General features: G+C 41.4%; 1 protein-coding gene across 2 annotated transcripts in view; it reads left to right on the top strand.

The window, feature by feature from the left end:
* LOC132896979 (collagen alpha-1(XIV) chain) overlaps positions 1–16396 on the top strand; it is a 93232-nt gene that overhangs the window by 73305 nt on the left and 3531 nt on the right. For both annotated transcript variants that reach the window (XM_060938193.1, XM_060938194.1), the window contains exons 27-40: positions 4015–4124; positions 4265–4423; positions 4555–4632; positions 6515–6601; positions 6694–6747; positions 6875–6970; positions 7067–7120; positions 7203–7256; positions 9723–9776; positions 11570–11641; positions 15022–15057; positions 15156–15222; positions 15392–15580; positions 15684–15761. In XM_060938193.1, the coding sequence (XP_060794176.1) occupies positions 4015–4124; positions 4265–4423; positions 4555–4632; positions 6515–6601; positions 6694–6747; positions 6875–6970; positions 7067–7120; positions 7203–7256; positions 9723–9776; positions 11570–11641; positions 15022–15057; positions 15156–15222; positions 15392–15580; positions 15684–15761 (1188 nt within the window). The remainder of the gene's footprint in view (positions 1–4014; positions 4125–4264; positions 4424–4554; positions 4633–6514; positions 6602–6693; positions 6748–6874; positions 6971–7066; positions 7121–7202; positions 7257–9722; positions 9777–11569; positions 11642–15021; positions 15058–15155; positions 15223–15391; positions 15581–15683; positions 15762–16396) is intronic.

Genomic DNA, 16396 nt, shown 5'->3' on the forward strand with positions numbered 1-16396 from the left:
ACAGCGTCTGTTCCACTGCCCTACCTCACCACAGGAATGGAATTGCTTGGTACACTTTTTTTAACGTGGCTTAAATAATGGTGCTTCTTTCGTAAAATAGCCTTTCTTGGGGTATGTTTTAAACTTAAAAGCTCCGATATTGTTCAGTAACGTATAAAACTGACAGTGGGAGGGAGAAGCTGTGTAACTTGTCATGTGAATAGAAGTTTGTTTACTGCTAGTGCTGTTAGAAATAAGATTAGACTGTATGTGATTCCTATTGCTCATGACAAGCTTCATTTTTGAGCACTAATTCTGCTTGCAATAAAAAGGGTTGATTTCACCCTGGACCTTGATTACTATTCTGTGAAACCAAAAGTTACAGGACCTTGGTCCTCATTTACAAAACTTTGCGTGGATTCCAGAGTGAAAGTGTGCATACCTACAAAAACCAGGAAACTGCTTGTGCACCAAAAACAAACAAACAAAAAATCAGATTCATAAAACTTTTCATACACACACCTGCATGCCATTTCTGCTTTATAAAGCCATCCATCCTTCCATCCATTATCTGTAGCCATTTATCCTGTTCTACAGGGTCGCAGGCAAGCTGGAGCCTATCCCAGCTGACTATGGGCGAGAGGCGGGGTACACCCTGGACAAGTCGCCAGGTCATCACAGGGCTGACACATAGACACAGACAACCATTCACACTCACATTCACACCTACGGTCAATTTAGAGCCACCAATTAGCCTAACCTGCGTGTCTTTGGACTGTGGGGGAAACCAGAGGACCCGGAGGAAACCCACGCGGACACGGGGAGAACATGCAAACTCCGCACAGAAAGGCCCTCGCCGGCCACGGGGCTCGAACCCGGACCTTCTTGCTGTGAGGCGACAGCGCTAACCACTACACCACCGTGCCGCCCCGCTTTATAAATCGATCTTCATGAAAATATGAACAGGTGTAAAAGGCCTCTTCTCCTGCCTAGTTATTGCAAATCAATATCCATAAATAGTCAATGTAAATTATCGCATACATATTTAAATGTGGGGTGTCCCATTGAATTTTGAGTGTGATAATGTTGACAGTGGTGGTGAGAAAGAGGAACGTCGGTGAATGCGAACAGGAAGTTGTGTCAGAGATCAAGACAAAAGGACAGAATTGGAATTAACTCTGTTTAAAACTTGATAAATGAACTAAAAGAAACAAAAGGGATCGTGTCCAAAATACCAATTACATTAAAACACTTGGTAAAAATATTCCTTTACACGGGGCTCACTTATTCACAATCGATGCATGACTCACAGCATGAAGATTACACTTGTCTACTGGGTAGAAATGGAAACTGGTTAATTGAGTTGTAGGTTTGGGAAGAAAGCGTGGGAGAACCTATTCTGCTGTGCCATGTTGTGCAGCACATCTGGAAGACTTATTTTCTGCTTGTTATAGCAGTCTCCCACCTGCCACATCCAGACAACTCCACCACCATTTAAGCAGGCCAGTAGTGCAGTCTGAACACGCAAGAGAGAGCGCATCATTGTAGCATCTCTCTTCTGCTCCTATGTAGGTTTGGGAATAAAAATGACTTGTTCATTTATAGAATTAAACTGCTTTCAAAATTCTGACTAGGTGCCTCGATAGCAGCATGAGTGCAGTCATTTGCTCCGAATACATTTGGGGAACCAGAAATTGCTGCAAATTGCAATTTGATGTTGGCCTCTTCACTTAGCGTGTAAGGAGCTCTGATGCACTGACTTGTTCATTTAATTATGTCAAACAATACAGCTGACATGATGGAGTGTAAGGATGGCTGGGATAGCTCCAACCCATCCAAGGGTTGTAAAGACCTGTAAGTGGACAGGTGCACGTTGATCTCTCTAAACCTGGGACCAACTCAGCCCATAGTTCTAAGGCTACATCCACACGACAACGGCAACGAGATTTTTTTTTTTTAAATATCGCGTCCACGTGGGCAACGGATCAGTAAAATATCAGGTTCATATGGCAACGCAACGCTTGCTGAAAACGATGCAATACACATGCCACACCTCTACGTGCGCTGTAAGACGGTCCCATCGGAGACACCAGAACAATAGAAGAAGTAGACGCATGCGCATAAACCCCTTCTTCTGTAGCATCAGCCATAAAGTTTTGATTATTAATCAGTAGCGTAAAACGAAAGACGCGGAAAGAGGAATGAACGGGGGTAGATGGAGAGAGAGAGGAATGAACAGGGGTAGATGGAAGCTAGTACGCCAACATTCTGATATCCTCCAGAATTCTTTAATGGTCCGGAATAAATTGAATGCTACACGTTGATGGATTACTTTGTTCTTCTACGCCCTTTTTGAGGAATGTATTGTCGAACTTAAACCAACATCTGAAGAGGTGAGATCGCTCCTTTTTTTTCCCTATTTTTGCTGGTGGGATTGTTTTTGTTTTTGGAAAGCGCACGGGCGGTGCGCGGTTTGGTTATACTCAGTACTTCCGCAGTGTTTGGACTAAAGACTCTGCCCTAAGGGCTACACTCTCTCTCTCTCTCCCTCACTTTGCACCATTACACAATAAATATTCACAGTGAAAATATTTTGTAAGCGCGTTTCATGAACCAAGTTATAGGATTTGTTGACAACTCGCATCGAGTTCGTTACACTTCTACCCGGCGTGAAGCACTGACAGTCATGTGGTTGTGACGTCATCGTAAACAAATCCGTTCTACTCATCCAGACGACTTCACAACGGGGCCGTTGCCAGATTTTTCCACTCTGGAACCCATTCTCAAAAGATTTCGTTTTGGGGCACCCAAAACGCCGGTGCCGTGTGGACGCCAGGCCGAAACGATAAACAATTTTATCAGATTCACCTGAATCCGTTGCCGTGTGGACAGGGCCTAAGAGAAAGGCTCTTGGAAATTTAAATCAGCTCATTAGCCATTCATCATGGCGAGGCAATCTTTGGTGTCCAAAATGCACATTATTGTTCGATTTACATGGTCTTCTAACAATACCAAAACCACCATTGTACCACAGACAATGCCTCATTCTCGAGTCTGTTTATTATGTTAATTATATCGTCTATTATTAGATATGTGAATGGGTGAAAATAATTCACATAATGATTTACTATTTTTGTTTGAAGATGGGATTAAACTGTAGACTGCAAATAGTTAATTGGAGCAATAAACATCAATACGTAGAAACGGACTAAGTAACCAGTCTACACAAAGAAATAAATAAACACATCAAAATGATGTTGAACTAGTGATTAACTATTGCATGCTTTTGTAACCTTGAGAATACAAAATCTATTTTAACATGTTGCAGGCTGGCAGCAGTGTGGTCTCTTTTAGGTAAACTCCAGAATGCAGAATACAGCACAGTGAAATTCTTTCTTCGCATATCCCAGCTTGTTAGGAAGTTGGGGTCAGAGCGCAGGGTCCGTGATGCAGTGCCCCTGGAGCAGAGAGGGTTAAGGGCCTCGATTTACATGTAATATCTATGCACTGGCAACAGAGTCCTGCTAATGAAGTTGAAACCACCAGATGGTTTGATTCTGGCACATTTTACTAATCTCCTGAAGCTGTATAGCTCTTGGCATGCTCAGACTGGGCTGCTGTAAATCCCACAAATCACACATCAGGCAGTGGAAGATGTTTTGCTTACATCGCCGCTGAATTTAGGAACAGTGCTTCAGAAAATAATTAGAAATAAAAACTGTTTTAAAATCCAGATTTTGTAGCCTGGATTATATAGAAATCTTGGGGGGTTTAGTCTTTTGTGTTATTATTTTTCATAGTTTCTATTCATTTAAATAGGTTTTTAGGTGTGTCATTAACGATTTGTTGATTTTTTTTTTTCACATCCCGCAATGTTCTGTTTTAGATTGTTTAGCTCATCATTTACTTTGCTATATATTTTGGTTATTCTTGTTTATTCTGTGAAATGTGAAGATTTTGGACCAAAAAAGAGCAAAGATTTTAAGCTTATTTTTCAATGACAGTTGTATTTATTTATTTTTTTTTTTTTGTCAGCTGAAAGGAAAGTGTTGCTCTACTTCAGTCTGGACTACAGAGGAGAAGTTCAGGAGCTTACTTTTGACCAACCGCAAGTCCACACACTCTTTTATGGCAGCTTTCACAAGGTAAGGGAGAGAACAAGAGGATGAGAGAACCTGATCAGGAAAAAAATGAGATTAGGATGATGTGCATTACATTGTAAATGGAAAGATGAGTATTAAGCACTGTTCTTGTGTATTTCATGCTCATGTACTGTGAATGGCAGATTCACCTGTCTATTAGTCAGGTGAGTGTATCCCTGTCAGTGGACTGCCAGAGGGTTGGTGAAAGACCTGCCCGTCCTCTAGGAAACATACCCACTGATGGCTTCGAGATGCTGGGCAAGCTAGTGAGGACTCGAGGGCCACGCAGTGGCTCTGCTGCTGTGAGTAAGCTGCAATTTCTGTTCACAGAAAGTTATACTGTGAACAGAAAAGAATCATTATAGAAACAGTTAATGCTGTAATTATTTGTGCTAGGTGTATGTCAAGGGTTTCGTCTTGTGCTATTCCTCAGTTCCAGCTGCAGTCATTTGAGATCATATGTAACATTACCTGGGCCTTAGAGGACACGTGCTGTGACCTGCCTGCTCAGGTGAGGGACCACACACACACAACTGTACATAAACATCGTTGACTGGTTAAAAAAAAAAGAGTAATTTTTTTACTTTAATTCAGAAATGTTCAGTTCACATACTGCAGGTGGATTTTTTTTTCATGAAAATTTGTCATGTTCCTGTTTGCAGCTCCTGAATAACTCCCATGTCCCCCACACCACTCCCGTTAATTAGCCTGCAATCTCAGTTTTACTGTGTGAAGATTTTCTCTAATGTTATCAATATTGTCTCTGAGCGTCAATTATCTGCCTGTTTGGATGCAGTGTTTCTCAATCCTCCTCCTGGAGCCCACGTGTCCTGCATATCTTCTATCTATCCTTACCCCAGACACAACTGATTGAAATGAGTGTGATTTAACACACTCTTGGTTAAATTGGGTGTGTTCAGATAATCAAAAGTGCCACTGATGAGTAATGGGTTTCCCAAAAGCCTCTTAACGCTAAGAGCATCTTAAAGTGCATATTCTGGACCAATTTTGTTTGGCTTTTTTATATGAAAGTATGTCCCTTTACACACTCATCCAGAAGGGTAATTTTGCACAAAGCCATCTGTCTACAGCAGAAAAAAATAAAATAAAATAACAAAACACGTCTGTAAAAATCCCAAGGGAGACTTGAGCCAGATTCGTGACGTTACCTGCGGAAGCGCCAGCAGGCTGCGCGAGCTTTGCACGGTTTCAGTGCACAGTCTGTGTAGACCAAGCGCTCCCATTTCTCTCTCATTGTCCGGTCTTTTGGAAAACGATGAGTGCTAATCCCATCAAGATTGGTGTTGCTACACCCTCCTACGAAACCATTTTAATAATTACACGATAACGAAGAAATTTGCAGAAAACCACCAGGTCGTTTTCTCATAAACAAACCAACGCTGACGTAGGATTCAGAGGGAGGCGTCCCGCAGATGACGTCACAAAAATCAATGTTTGCCGGGAAATTCAAATGGCAAGTTTTTTCAGAGGCGGACCAATTCGCCTCAAATGGCTTGATTTCAACTGAATTTTTCTGGTATTGCGCAAGGTAAAAATAAATTGCGCAAAATGCAGAATGTTACAGATATTTGACCAAAGTTTAATATAAAATAGGAGAATTACATTGATCTTGCTCCTGAATTTACCCGTGATATGCACTTTAACTAGGAGAGAGAGTGTTCATTGTGCTGCTTGCTCTACCATTTAACGATCTTTGTGCTACGATACTTTTGGGAAACTCGGCAGAGTTCAGTCAGGTAGGTGGAGCAGGGAAAAATGGAAAACATGCAGAGCGGGGGGGGGCCCCGGGAGAAGGATTGAGACTCAGTGGATTAGAGGGCGACATGGGAGTGGATTTTCATTCCTGTCCCATCCCCCTCCCACAAAAATACTCCCGTCGCGTCCCAATCCCACGACAGAATAAAACATAATTCTTGTCCCATCTCAATCCCAGAAGAATGACTCCTGTCATTTCCCATTCCTGTGTTCAGAACAAAGGAAATAGCATTTACTCATATTAGAAATGCTTATTTATATATAAAAACCGACCTATTGTTGTTATGATTCTCATCTTGCCTGCTCCCATTTATTTTTTCCCATCCCAGTCACATTACGTAAAGTGAAATTGACTCCCATCCCATGGAAATCTCATGGGAATCCTGTGACCCATAGGATTCCTGAAAAAATGTCAGCCTCTAGTTTGGATTTGTGTTGTGACCATAATCTGCTTCAAATTTACTGATTCTCGAGACTCTTACGTCTTGTCTAGTTTATGCCTGTTTGCTGATCGCCTGACCGTTTGCCTGTCTCATGTTTTAGTACAGATTTATACATAAACAAGCAAGTTTAATGTTGTTAATGTGCATTCTACAATTTTTTTTTGGCTTCTGCAGAGAGATGAGGAGAGTTGCCCAGCTCTTCCATATGCGTGCACCTGCACTTCCAACATCCCAGGAGCCCCTGGGGATGCAGGATCACCTGTAAGTCCGCAACATGTGCACGTCTTATTAGATATGGTATTTGTTGGTGATTTATGGTACAAGTGTGAACATGTATGCTGTTTTTGTCTCAGGGGAAACCTGGTCCTCGTGGGCAGAAGGGGGAAAAAGGAGAGGGAGGCCAAAAGGTATTAAATAAGTGTAAATGCAGCAGAGATTTTGCTAAATTATTTGTCATATCTATAGTTACAGATGTGTCGCTGTAACTGTAAAAGGTAAAATAACTAGTCGTCTCTATTCTCTGCTCCACCTTAGGGTGAAATGGGGCCTCCCGGCAAGCCTGGACCAGAGGGAGACTTGGGTCCTCTGGGGTCCTTGGGCCCTCGTGGTATAACAGTGATGGGAAAAATAGTATGGTCATATAATAACCCTTAAGAAGACATTTTAGCCATAAAGAAGCAATTCAGCGCTACATTATAACCTTCCTTGGTATGCCTGTTTATCTAGGGACGTCCAGGACTTCGGGGAGAGAAAGGTGAAATGGGAAAGCCTGGGAGCCAGGTGAGCCGATAGCATCCCTTGTTTTATCACAAAAAAAGTGTGGCATTAATACACATTGTATTTCACCTTTGTCATTGTCAAGGGTCTGCCAGGACCACCTGGCCCAAAAGGTGAAGAGGGAAATCCAGGACCTAAGGCAAGTATACCTTTTTCAACAAAACTTTGAGCTGTATTGTGTAGGATGACTATTGCATCATGGGAGACGAACTACTTTATAATATGATGCTCCTGAGCTGCTGTGCATCACCCTAAAATCCCTTAATAGTACATCACAATCAGTGCTGTGTCAGAGTTCTCAGGTCAAAACTGCTGAAAAATTTGTACACACGTCCAGGGCCGGTTCTGGAGGGGTAGCAACGGTAGCATTTGCACCCGGGACTGGTGTGGAGAGGGGCCCAAAAAAATAAGATAAAATAAAAAATAAAGAGTTCTCTCTGTTCCTGAATAAGTGCATTACTGAGTGTCTCTGAGCAAAGGAGAGCCTGAACGTTGTAACCTCCCTATTGGCTGTTTATTGGTTGTTTGTAAAAATGTATCAATTGTTGCCCTTCCCACGGGAATCATCGCGGGCTCGAGAGACGAGACCTGACGAGTTAGTTCGTTGGTAGCAGAACAAAATGTCTGGACACAAATCGGGTTTTCAGAAAAGGAAAGAAAATAAACGCAGGGTCGAAAATACAAAAAAGGAGGCAGAAAATGCAAAACGAGTATATACTTCTTGGCTTAGTAGACGAACAGAAGAAATCGAGGACACAGGGATGGTTACTTTTTAAGGCAGCCAGCCGTGGCTGCGCAAGCTGTCAGTTGTGTCATTGAATGGTTACTTTTTAAGGCAGCCCGCCATGGCTGCAGGCTTATTTATTATAGCCCATTTAGTTAAAATAGTTGATATAAAATGTTTATAGTTATAGTTATATGATGGTTGTCCTGATTTAGACTGGTGTGTGTGTGTGTGTGTGTTTTTTTTTTGGGGGGGGGTTGCGCGATGTTGCACCCGGGTCCAGATTAGGGCAGAACCGGCCCTGCACACGTCATAAGACAGCTCAAAAGTACTGTATAATACTATCACGGTCCAGTGTTGGACACAAAACATTAGACTACATGGTGACTGGTAGGAGCTGGCAGCCAATCCGGGGAGAAGGAAGTATATAAAAAAAGATTCAAAATATCCAGTGTTGCACTGAAATTATTGTTCACGCATGAGTTTTAGTTAATTTTTTATTCCCCGCTGGTCTAAAGGGGATTGTCGTGGTGATGTCCGTCTGTCTGTCTGTTCGTCCGTTCCGGGAAGGGTACTCACCTTCTAAAATTAACTCCTTTCACACTTTTTGGAGGAATTTCACGAAACTTGACAGGATTCTTTGTTATATGTTGGTAATACACATATTGCAATTTCGTTCAATTCAGTCGCATTTTACCAGAGTTATGGCCCTTGATTACGAAACTTGTACTTTGACAATTTCATGAGGGTGTGCTTGTCTTCTGAAATGAACTCCTTTCACAATTCTTGGAGGAATTTCACGAAACTTGGCAAAAGGCTTTGTTATATGTTAGTACGGTAATATGCATATTGCCATTTAGTTCAAGTCGGTTGAATTTTTTTCCAGAGTTAGGGCCCTTGATTACCAAACTTTGACAATTTCATGAAAGTGCACTCGTCTTCTGAAATCAACTCCTCTCTCATTTTTTGCGGGAATTTTCCGAAACTTTGCAAAAGGCTTTGCTATACGTCGGTAACGCGCATATTACAATTTCATTCAATTCGGTCACATTTCACCACAGTTACGGCCCTTGATTTCCAAACTTGTACTTCGACAATTTCATGAGGGTGTATTAAACACTTATAGCAGAGATATAGTTGCTAGTGGGGGATATTATGCTCTCAGAGCACTCTTGTTTTTTCTTCTTGTTGAACGGGTAAGGTGAGAAGTTTGTGATAGAGTAATGATAGACGGTTTATCTATGAATTTTTATCATAACCCATTTGTGAAATGGTTTAGCTAGAGAACTTGATAGCCTGCTAGTGACCTATAGATGGTATTTCTCTGTATTTTTGTATTGCACACTTAATTATATTGAGCGAGTACAAGTGATTCAATCCCTTTTCCTCTTTTTATGCTCTGGTGGGGGTTTAACTAGCATGCTAACACTACGTGGTTTGTGTCAAACACATTTTACAGGCTGGAGAACAAAATACCCAGATAGGATAATAAAGTACATAGAGAACACAGATCAGATTAAAAAAAAAAAAACACTGGAAATGACAAGGCATTAGTTATATTCTCTATGCTGTAGTTTATCTAGCTTAAAATAGAGAACAAAGCTGTAGCATTGTATTTTATCAAGCTGGCTAGAGTTACCAGGCTAGCTGCATGCCCTCACAGATGTGAGATCTATCCAGGAAGAGGAGCGGGCATAAATACATAGCTGCAGGAAACAAGTTTAGGTGTGTCAGTTTTGTCCCAGGTATGGTGTGTCTGGTTCTGCTACCAACCGCTACTGCACAATGCAGACCCACCTCTAGCCACACCACGTCTGCTGCAAATAGCAATGTTTATTTTATTTCATACATTTAATTCTTGCTGTACATTTTTCTCACTAGGGAATCAGAGGTGTGGAGGGTAACATGGGACCCCCAGGGGCTACAGGCCCAAGGGTAAGCTAGCAAAAACACATTGTCCTACTTCTGGTTAAGGTTCTCTTCGCTTTGCTCCTGTGGAGGATGGCCCCATATTGATAGCCTAAAGATACACTTAGGCCCTGTCCACACGGCAACGGATTCAGGTGAATCTGATAAAATTTTTTATCGTTTCGGCCTGGCGTCCACACGGCACCGGCATTTTGGGTGCCCCAAAATGATATTTTTTGAGAACGGGTTCCAGAGTGGAAAAATCTGGCAACGGTGCCGTTGCAAAGTCGTTTGGATGAGTAGAATGGATTTGTTTACGATGACGTCACAACCACATGACTAGAACAAGCAGCACTCTTGCGCGCATCATTCGTAACAACAACAGCTTTTCTTTTAAATAAACAAGTAACTGAACCATTTCTTGAATTTCTTTTTTTTTATTGGATAAGACTGCTTTTCGGGCGGCGCGGTGGTGTAGTGGTTAGCGCTGTCGCCTCACAGCAAGAAGGTCCGGGTTCGAGCCCCGGGGCCGGCGAAGGCCTTTCTGTGTGGAGTTTGCATGTTCTCCCCGTGTCTGCGTGGGTTTCCTCCGGGTGCTCCGGTTTCCCCCACAGTCCAAAGACATGCAGGTTAGGTTAACTGGTGACTCTAAATTGACCGTAGGTGTGAATGTGAGTGTGAATGGTTGTGTGTCAGCCCTGTGATGACCTGGCGACTTGTCCAGGGTGTACCCCGCCTTTCGCCCGTAGTCAGCTGGGATAGGCTCCAGCTTGCCTGCGACCCTGTAGAACAGGATAAAAGCGGCTAGAGATGATGAGATGAGATGAGACTGCTTTTCAAAATGTTCACACACAATATAAAAAGTTATATAAATTATATAAAAATGCTTTTCAAAATGTTCACACACAATAAGAAAATTAAGTTATATAAAACTGTACACACAGAAGGCACGATTTCCTTGCGTAGTCGCAGCCATCTTCTTCTTGTTGTTGTGTGTTTGTTCCTGAGAGTGCTTCACGCCGGGTAGAAGAAGGGGTTTATGCGCATGCGTCCTACTTCTTCTATTGTTCTGGTGTCTCCGATGGGACCGTCTTACAGTGCACATAGAGGTGTGGCATGTGTATTGCATCGTTTTCAGCAAGCGTTGCGTTGCCATATGTACCTGATATTTTACTGATCCGTTGCCCATGTGGACGCGATATTTTTTTTACCCGCTAAAAAAAAAAAATCTCGTTGCCGTTGTCGTGTGGATGTAGCCTTAGATGATGGCTCTGGACACAATACAAATGGTTTCGCTGTGATAGCTTAGGACTACACTTGCCATGATAACTTTAGGACTGCAGTTATCATGAACAGTTTTGCACTCAAGCGTCCATCAATGAACAGTTGATAACTTCAACAAAATAGACTTCATGCAAAACCTATAATGAATCTCCTGGTTACACAGTTGCACTTTTTGTACATGTAGGACACAGTTTTAGGAGCAAGTTATTTATAATCACGCTATCTGTTATCACCCAAATGAGGATGTATTCTCTTTTGAGTCAAAGTTTCTTCCTCATGTCGTATCAGGGAGTTTTTCCTTGCCACCGTCACCTCAGTCTTGCTCATTAGGGATAAATTTATTAGTTAATATGTTTAAAACCTTTTATTTTTCCATAAAGCTGCTTTTGCAACAATGTTTATTGCTAAAAGCGCTATGCAAATAAATTGACTCGGCTGTCCATGTTCACACAGGCTTGATATGTGAATTCATACTTTTGCATAGATTTCTGTCATACGTAGATTTATTAAATCCATTTGCTATCGTGTTCTTGCAGGGCTTCCAGGGTCTACCAGGCCATCCAGGGCCTGTTGGAGAAAGAGGTCCACTCGGACTTGTAGGGCCCTCAGTGAGTACACTAATCTGCTCACGATTTTATCTTACTGTTCATCCTAACTTTATCTTAATACACATTGTATGTATCCTGCTACACTACAAAAGATGATATCTTGGCAAGTAAAAATATCTTAAATATACACTACCGTTCAAAAGTTTGGGGTCACCCAGACAATTTTGTGTTTTCCATGAAAAGTCACACTTTTATTTACCACCATAAGTTGTAAAATGAATAGAAAATATAGTCAAGACATTTTTCTGAGCATTTTGAGCATTTAATCGACCCCACAAATGTGATGCTCCAGAAACTCAATCTGCTCAAAGGAAGGTCAGTTTTATAGCTTCTCTAAAGAGCTCAACTGTTTTCAGCTGTGCTAACATGATTGTACAAGGGTTTTCTAATCATCCATTAGCCTTCTGAGGCAATGAGCAAACACATTGTACCATTAGAACACTGGAGTGAGAGTTGCTGGAAATGGGCCTCTATACACCTATGGAGATATTGCACCAAAAACCAGACATTTGCAGCTAGAATAGTCATTTACCACATTAGCAATGTATAGAGTGGATTTCTGATTAGTTTAAAGTGATCTTCATTGAAAAGAACAGTGCTTTTCTTTCAAAAATAAGGACATTTCAAAGTGACCCCAAACTTTTGAACGGTAGTGTAGCTGAATTTCTCATATTTTCTATTTTTAGAATACAATAAACTAAATATAAAATGTTTGTGGGTGGCACGGTGGTGTAGTGGTTAGCGCTGTCGCCTCACAGCAAGAAGGTCCTGGGTTCGAGCCCCGTGGCCGGCGAGGGCCTTTCTGTGTGGAGTTTGCATGTTCTCCCCGTGTCCGCGTGGGTTTCCTCCGGGTGCTCCGGTTTCCCCCACAGTCCAAAGACATGCAGGTTAGGTTAACTGGTGACTCTAAATTGACCGTAGGTGTGAATGTGAGTGTGAATGGTTGTCTATGTGTCAGCCCTGTGATGACCTGGCGACTTGTCCAGGGTGTATCCCGCCTTTCGCCCGTAGTCAGCTGGGATAGGCTCCAGCTTGCCTGCGACCCTGTAGAACAGGATAAAGCAGCTAGAGATAATGAGATGAGATGAGATAAAATGTTTGTTTTTTATGTATTTTATTTCTCGACATTTATTTTTCAAAACTCTGGCTCTATTGGCAGATAATTTTGCTAATTTTAACTATTTATTTCTAGAAAGATGCAAAATTATCTGGCAATAAAACAAGGAAATTTAGAGTAAAAAGTATTATTTAAAAATCTACAATTAGGTCTAATAATCTTGTGCTTGGTTTCTTGTAATCTCATAATAGGAAATACTAGACAAATTTATCCATCCATCCATCTATTATTTATAATGCTTATCAGTCAGCTATTCAGAAGCTGGAACCAATCCCAGCCAACTTTGAGTGAGAGGCAGGGTACACTCTGGGCAGGTTGACAACCTTTTGCATGGTTAGCACAGAGACAACCAACCATTCACACTCGCGTTCACACCTATGGGCAATTTAGGGTAGCCATTTAACCGAATTGATAAATTTGACTAAATCCACGATATTTTCACTTGTTAAGATGTCTTTTTTTTTTGTCAGGTACATATAACCAATGACATGATGGGTTATTAGTCTTTCATTAATAAAAGTGTAGTATTGTGTAATCACCAATAGGAGGAGGGCATAGGATAACACAAAACTCATTGGACAGCTACAAATACAGTAGTGGCAATGTTGAAACATCAGCAAATTCTTTGGCATTGAAAAGAACAAAGGTTTGTAGCAGCAGAAAGAATGTTTCTTTGAATGTTTTGTTTTACCCAACCATGAACGACACCAGACTCTTTTTTTCTTTGCCTTTTAAAGCACGTTTTCTCCATACATAACATTACTACTGTTTATCCTGAGGGTTTAATATTGTTTATAGACTTTTTTTTTTTGAGCCCAGATCATGCTGATTGATGATGTAAACACATCGTAATTTTCCTAGAAGTAATGGTCTAACATTATAGAACCTTCTTCGTGGTAATTGACATGGAGAACACGTTTTATATCGCAGTCAGTTGTAGAATTTAGCCAAGATTTCATCTCATACAATGTGACAAGTAATAATCTTAAAAGACTGCTGAAATCATGCAGCGTAAAACCGGCTTAAAATCTTCACTACTTGTTAAAAGGTTTGTAAATGAAGTACAATTATTGACTAATGGAGATGTGGAGTTCCCATTGTTGGATTAAGGCTACATCCACACGACAACGGCAACGAGATGTTATTAAAAAAATATCGCGTCCACATGGGCAACGGATCAGTAAAATATCAGGTACATATGGCAACGCAATGCTTGCTGAAAACGATGCAATACACATGCCACACCTCTAGGGGCGCTGTAAGACGGTCCCTTCGGAGACACCAGAACAATAGAAGAAGTAAGGACGCATGCGCATAAACTATTATGCGCGAGACTTCATATTAGCCACAAAGTCAGAAAAATCTGTTCGTAAAATTACATTATAATGACCAAATACAATGAAAAGTATTTTTCCAGTCTCACCTGTGAAAGGTAATCCTATGTGATCTCGTTTGGACGGCAAACCTGTTGGTACAGTTAAACGCAGCACATGAATGAGGCATCTTTATTCTCCGCTTTGACCTATCCAATATGGCGGCGAGGATGACGTATGATTCTACGCGGAAGGCGGCGTCTTTAATGGTCCGGAATAAATTGAATGCTACACGTTGATGGATTAATTTGTTCTTCTACGCCCTTTTTGAGGAATGTATTGTAGGACTTAAACCAACATCTGAAGAGGTGAGATCGCTCCTTTTTTTTCCCCTATTTTTGCTGGCGGGATTGACTCTCTCTCTCTCTCTCTCTCTCTCTCTCTCTCTCTCACTTTGCACCATTACACAATAAATATTCACAGTGAAAATATTTTGTAAGTGCGTTTCACGAACCAAGTTATAGGATTTGTTGACAACTCGCATCGAGTTCGTTACACTTCTACCCGGCGTGAAGCACATGTGGTTGTGACGTCATCGTAAACAAATCCGTTCTACTCATCCAGACGACTTCGCAACGGCGCCGTTGCCAGATCTTTCCACTCTGGAACCCCTTCTCAAAAGATTTCGTTTTGGGGCACCCAAAATGCCGGTGCCGTGTGGACGCCAGGCCGAAACGATAAACAATTTTATTGGATTCACCTGAATCCGTTGCCATGTGGACAGGGCCTAAGTGCATGTAAATCTGTTCAAATTATCATTAAAACAGTGGTTATAGTGCGCATGCGCATGTTAACAGTTCTTTGTTTTATTTCATTCTCATTAAGAGATGCTTTGGTGCTTTAGATTGAAATACTTGAAGATAAATTTGAGGTCTTTTTTTTATTGTTAGGGGCTTCCCGGGATTAAAGGTGAGAGAGGAGAGAAGGTAAGTGAAATGCACAGGATTTGTTCCTGTATGCTGAACGGTCATCTTCTCGAAAGAAATCTTTGTGATGCACTTTACATCTGTGCTCCGTGTAATAGGGAGAGCCACAGTCTCTTGCCATCATCTACGACCTTGTCACTCAGGCCTGTGAAAAACTAGTGCACGGTATGTTTCAAAACACAGTCATGGTTATTCTTTGCCCCTTTTCTATTTAAAATATGATGGTGATTTAATATGCAATTTAATGATCACATTCTGTTCTTGTTTTTGTGGATGTAAAGTAGTTTAGGCTTCTTTCATTCATTTATTCACCTGTTATGTTATTGTGTCCTAGATGAAGTGCTTAAGTTAGATGCATTTCTAAATGAGATTCGTCGCAATCCCGTGCCCGTTGAGGAGCCTGTTGGACCTCCCGGAGAGCCTGGAATGCCAGGTGGTAAAGGACCCCCAGGACCCAGAGGTCCTCCAGGGCGACAAGGAAACGGAGGGAATCCAGGCAAACCAGGGTATCCTGGTGAACAGGGTAAGGCTTCAGTAGACTCTGTAGGGTTGTCATTCTGGGTAAGTGTTAACAGTCAAGTTATCAAAAGTGTAAATTACAACATTGGCCTCTATTTCTGCTGTAGGACGCAGGGGTTCACCTGGTGAGAAGGGAGCTCCGGGCTCTAATGTCCAGGGACCACCAGGAATAAAGGGTTTTTCAGGTATCAAAATCATACATCTCACACGAAAGTAGGGTTTGTCTGGATTTTGTGTGATTCCGCCAAAAATAAATGCATCAAAATAAGGAAAGAACACAAAGACTGCATTCATCAAGCATTCAAACTTTTAAAAGCTCGAAATTATCATTTCCTTTTTCATGAATAAAAAGCTCTTCATGAAGTAAATAAAACAAATACGTTGATAAATAATTCAAGCTTGCTTTCCTTTTGATACATTCTGAAGCCACGTGTTTGAGCTGCATAACTTTGAACCATTGCACCTTGGGAGCTGCTGTTGTCTGAGCATTAAAGATGCAATAGTCTTTTTTTTTCTTCATACTCGAAACCATTTTTCCTTTACAAAGAAAAAAGGACATCGACAGCACTTGTATCCGTCCTCACAAATCATTGAGATGAATTTTGCATGTTTATAGCGTTATACCGTAGCTTCACTTTCAAGCAGCTGAATATTTCAGTGTACTTGATGGTGAAATTGACATCATTCAGATCTTATTCATCTCCACCTATTTACAGTGGTGCTTGAAAGTTTGTGAACCCTTTAGAATGTTCTATATTTCTGCATAGATATGACCTAAAACATCAGATTTTCACACAAGTCCTAACAGTAGATAAAGAGA

Source organism: Neoarius graeffei, chromosome 13 (genome assembly GCF_027579695.1).
Source record: "Neoarius graeffei isolate fNeoGra1 chromosome 13, fNeoGra1.pri, whole genome shotgun sequence".
NCBI classification, from domain to species: domain Eukaryota; kingdom Metazoa; phylum Chordata; class Actinopteri; order Siluriformes; family Ariidae; genus Neoarius; species Neoarius graeffei.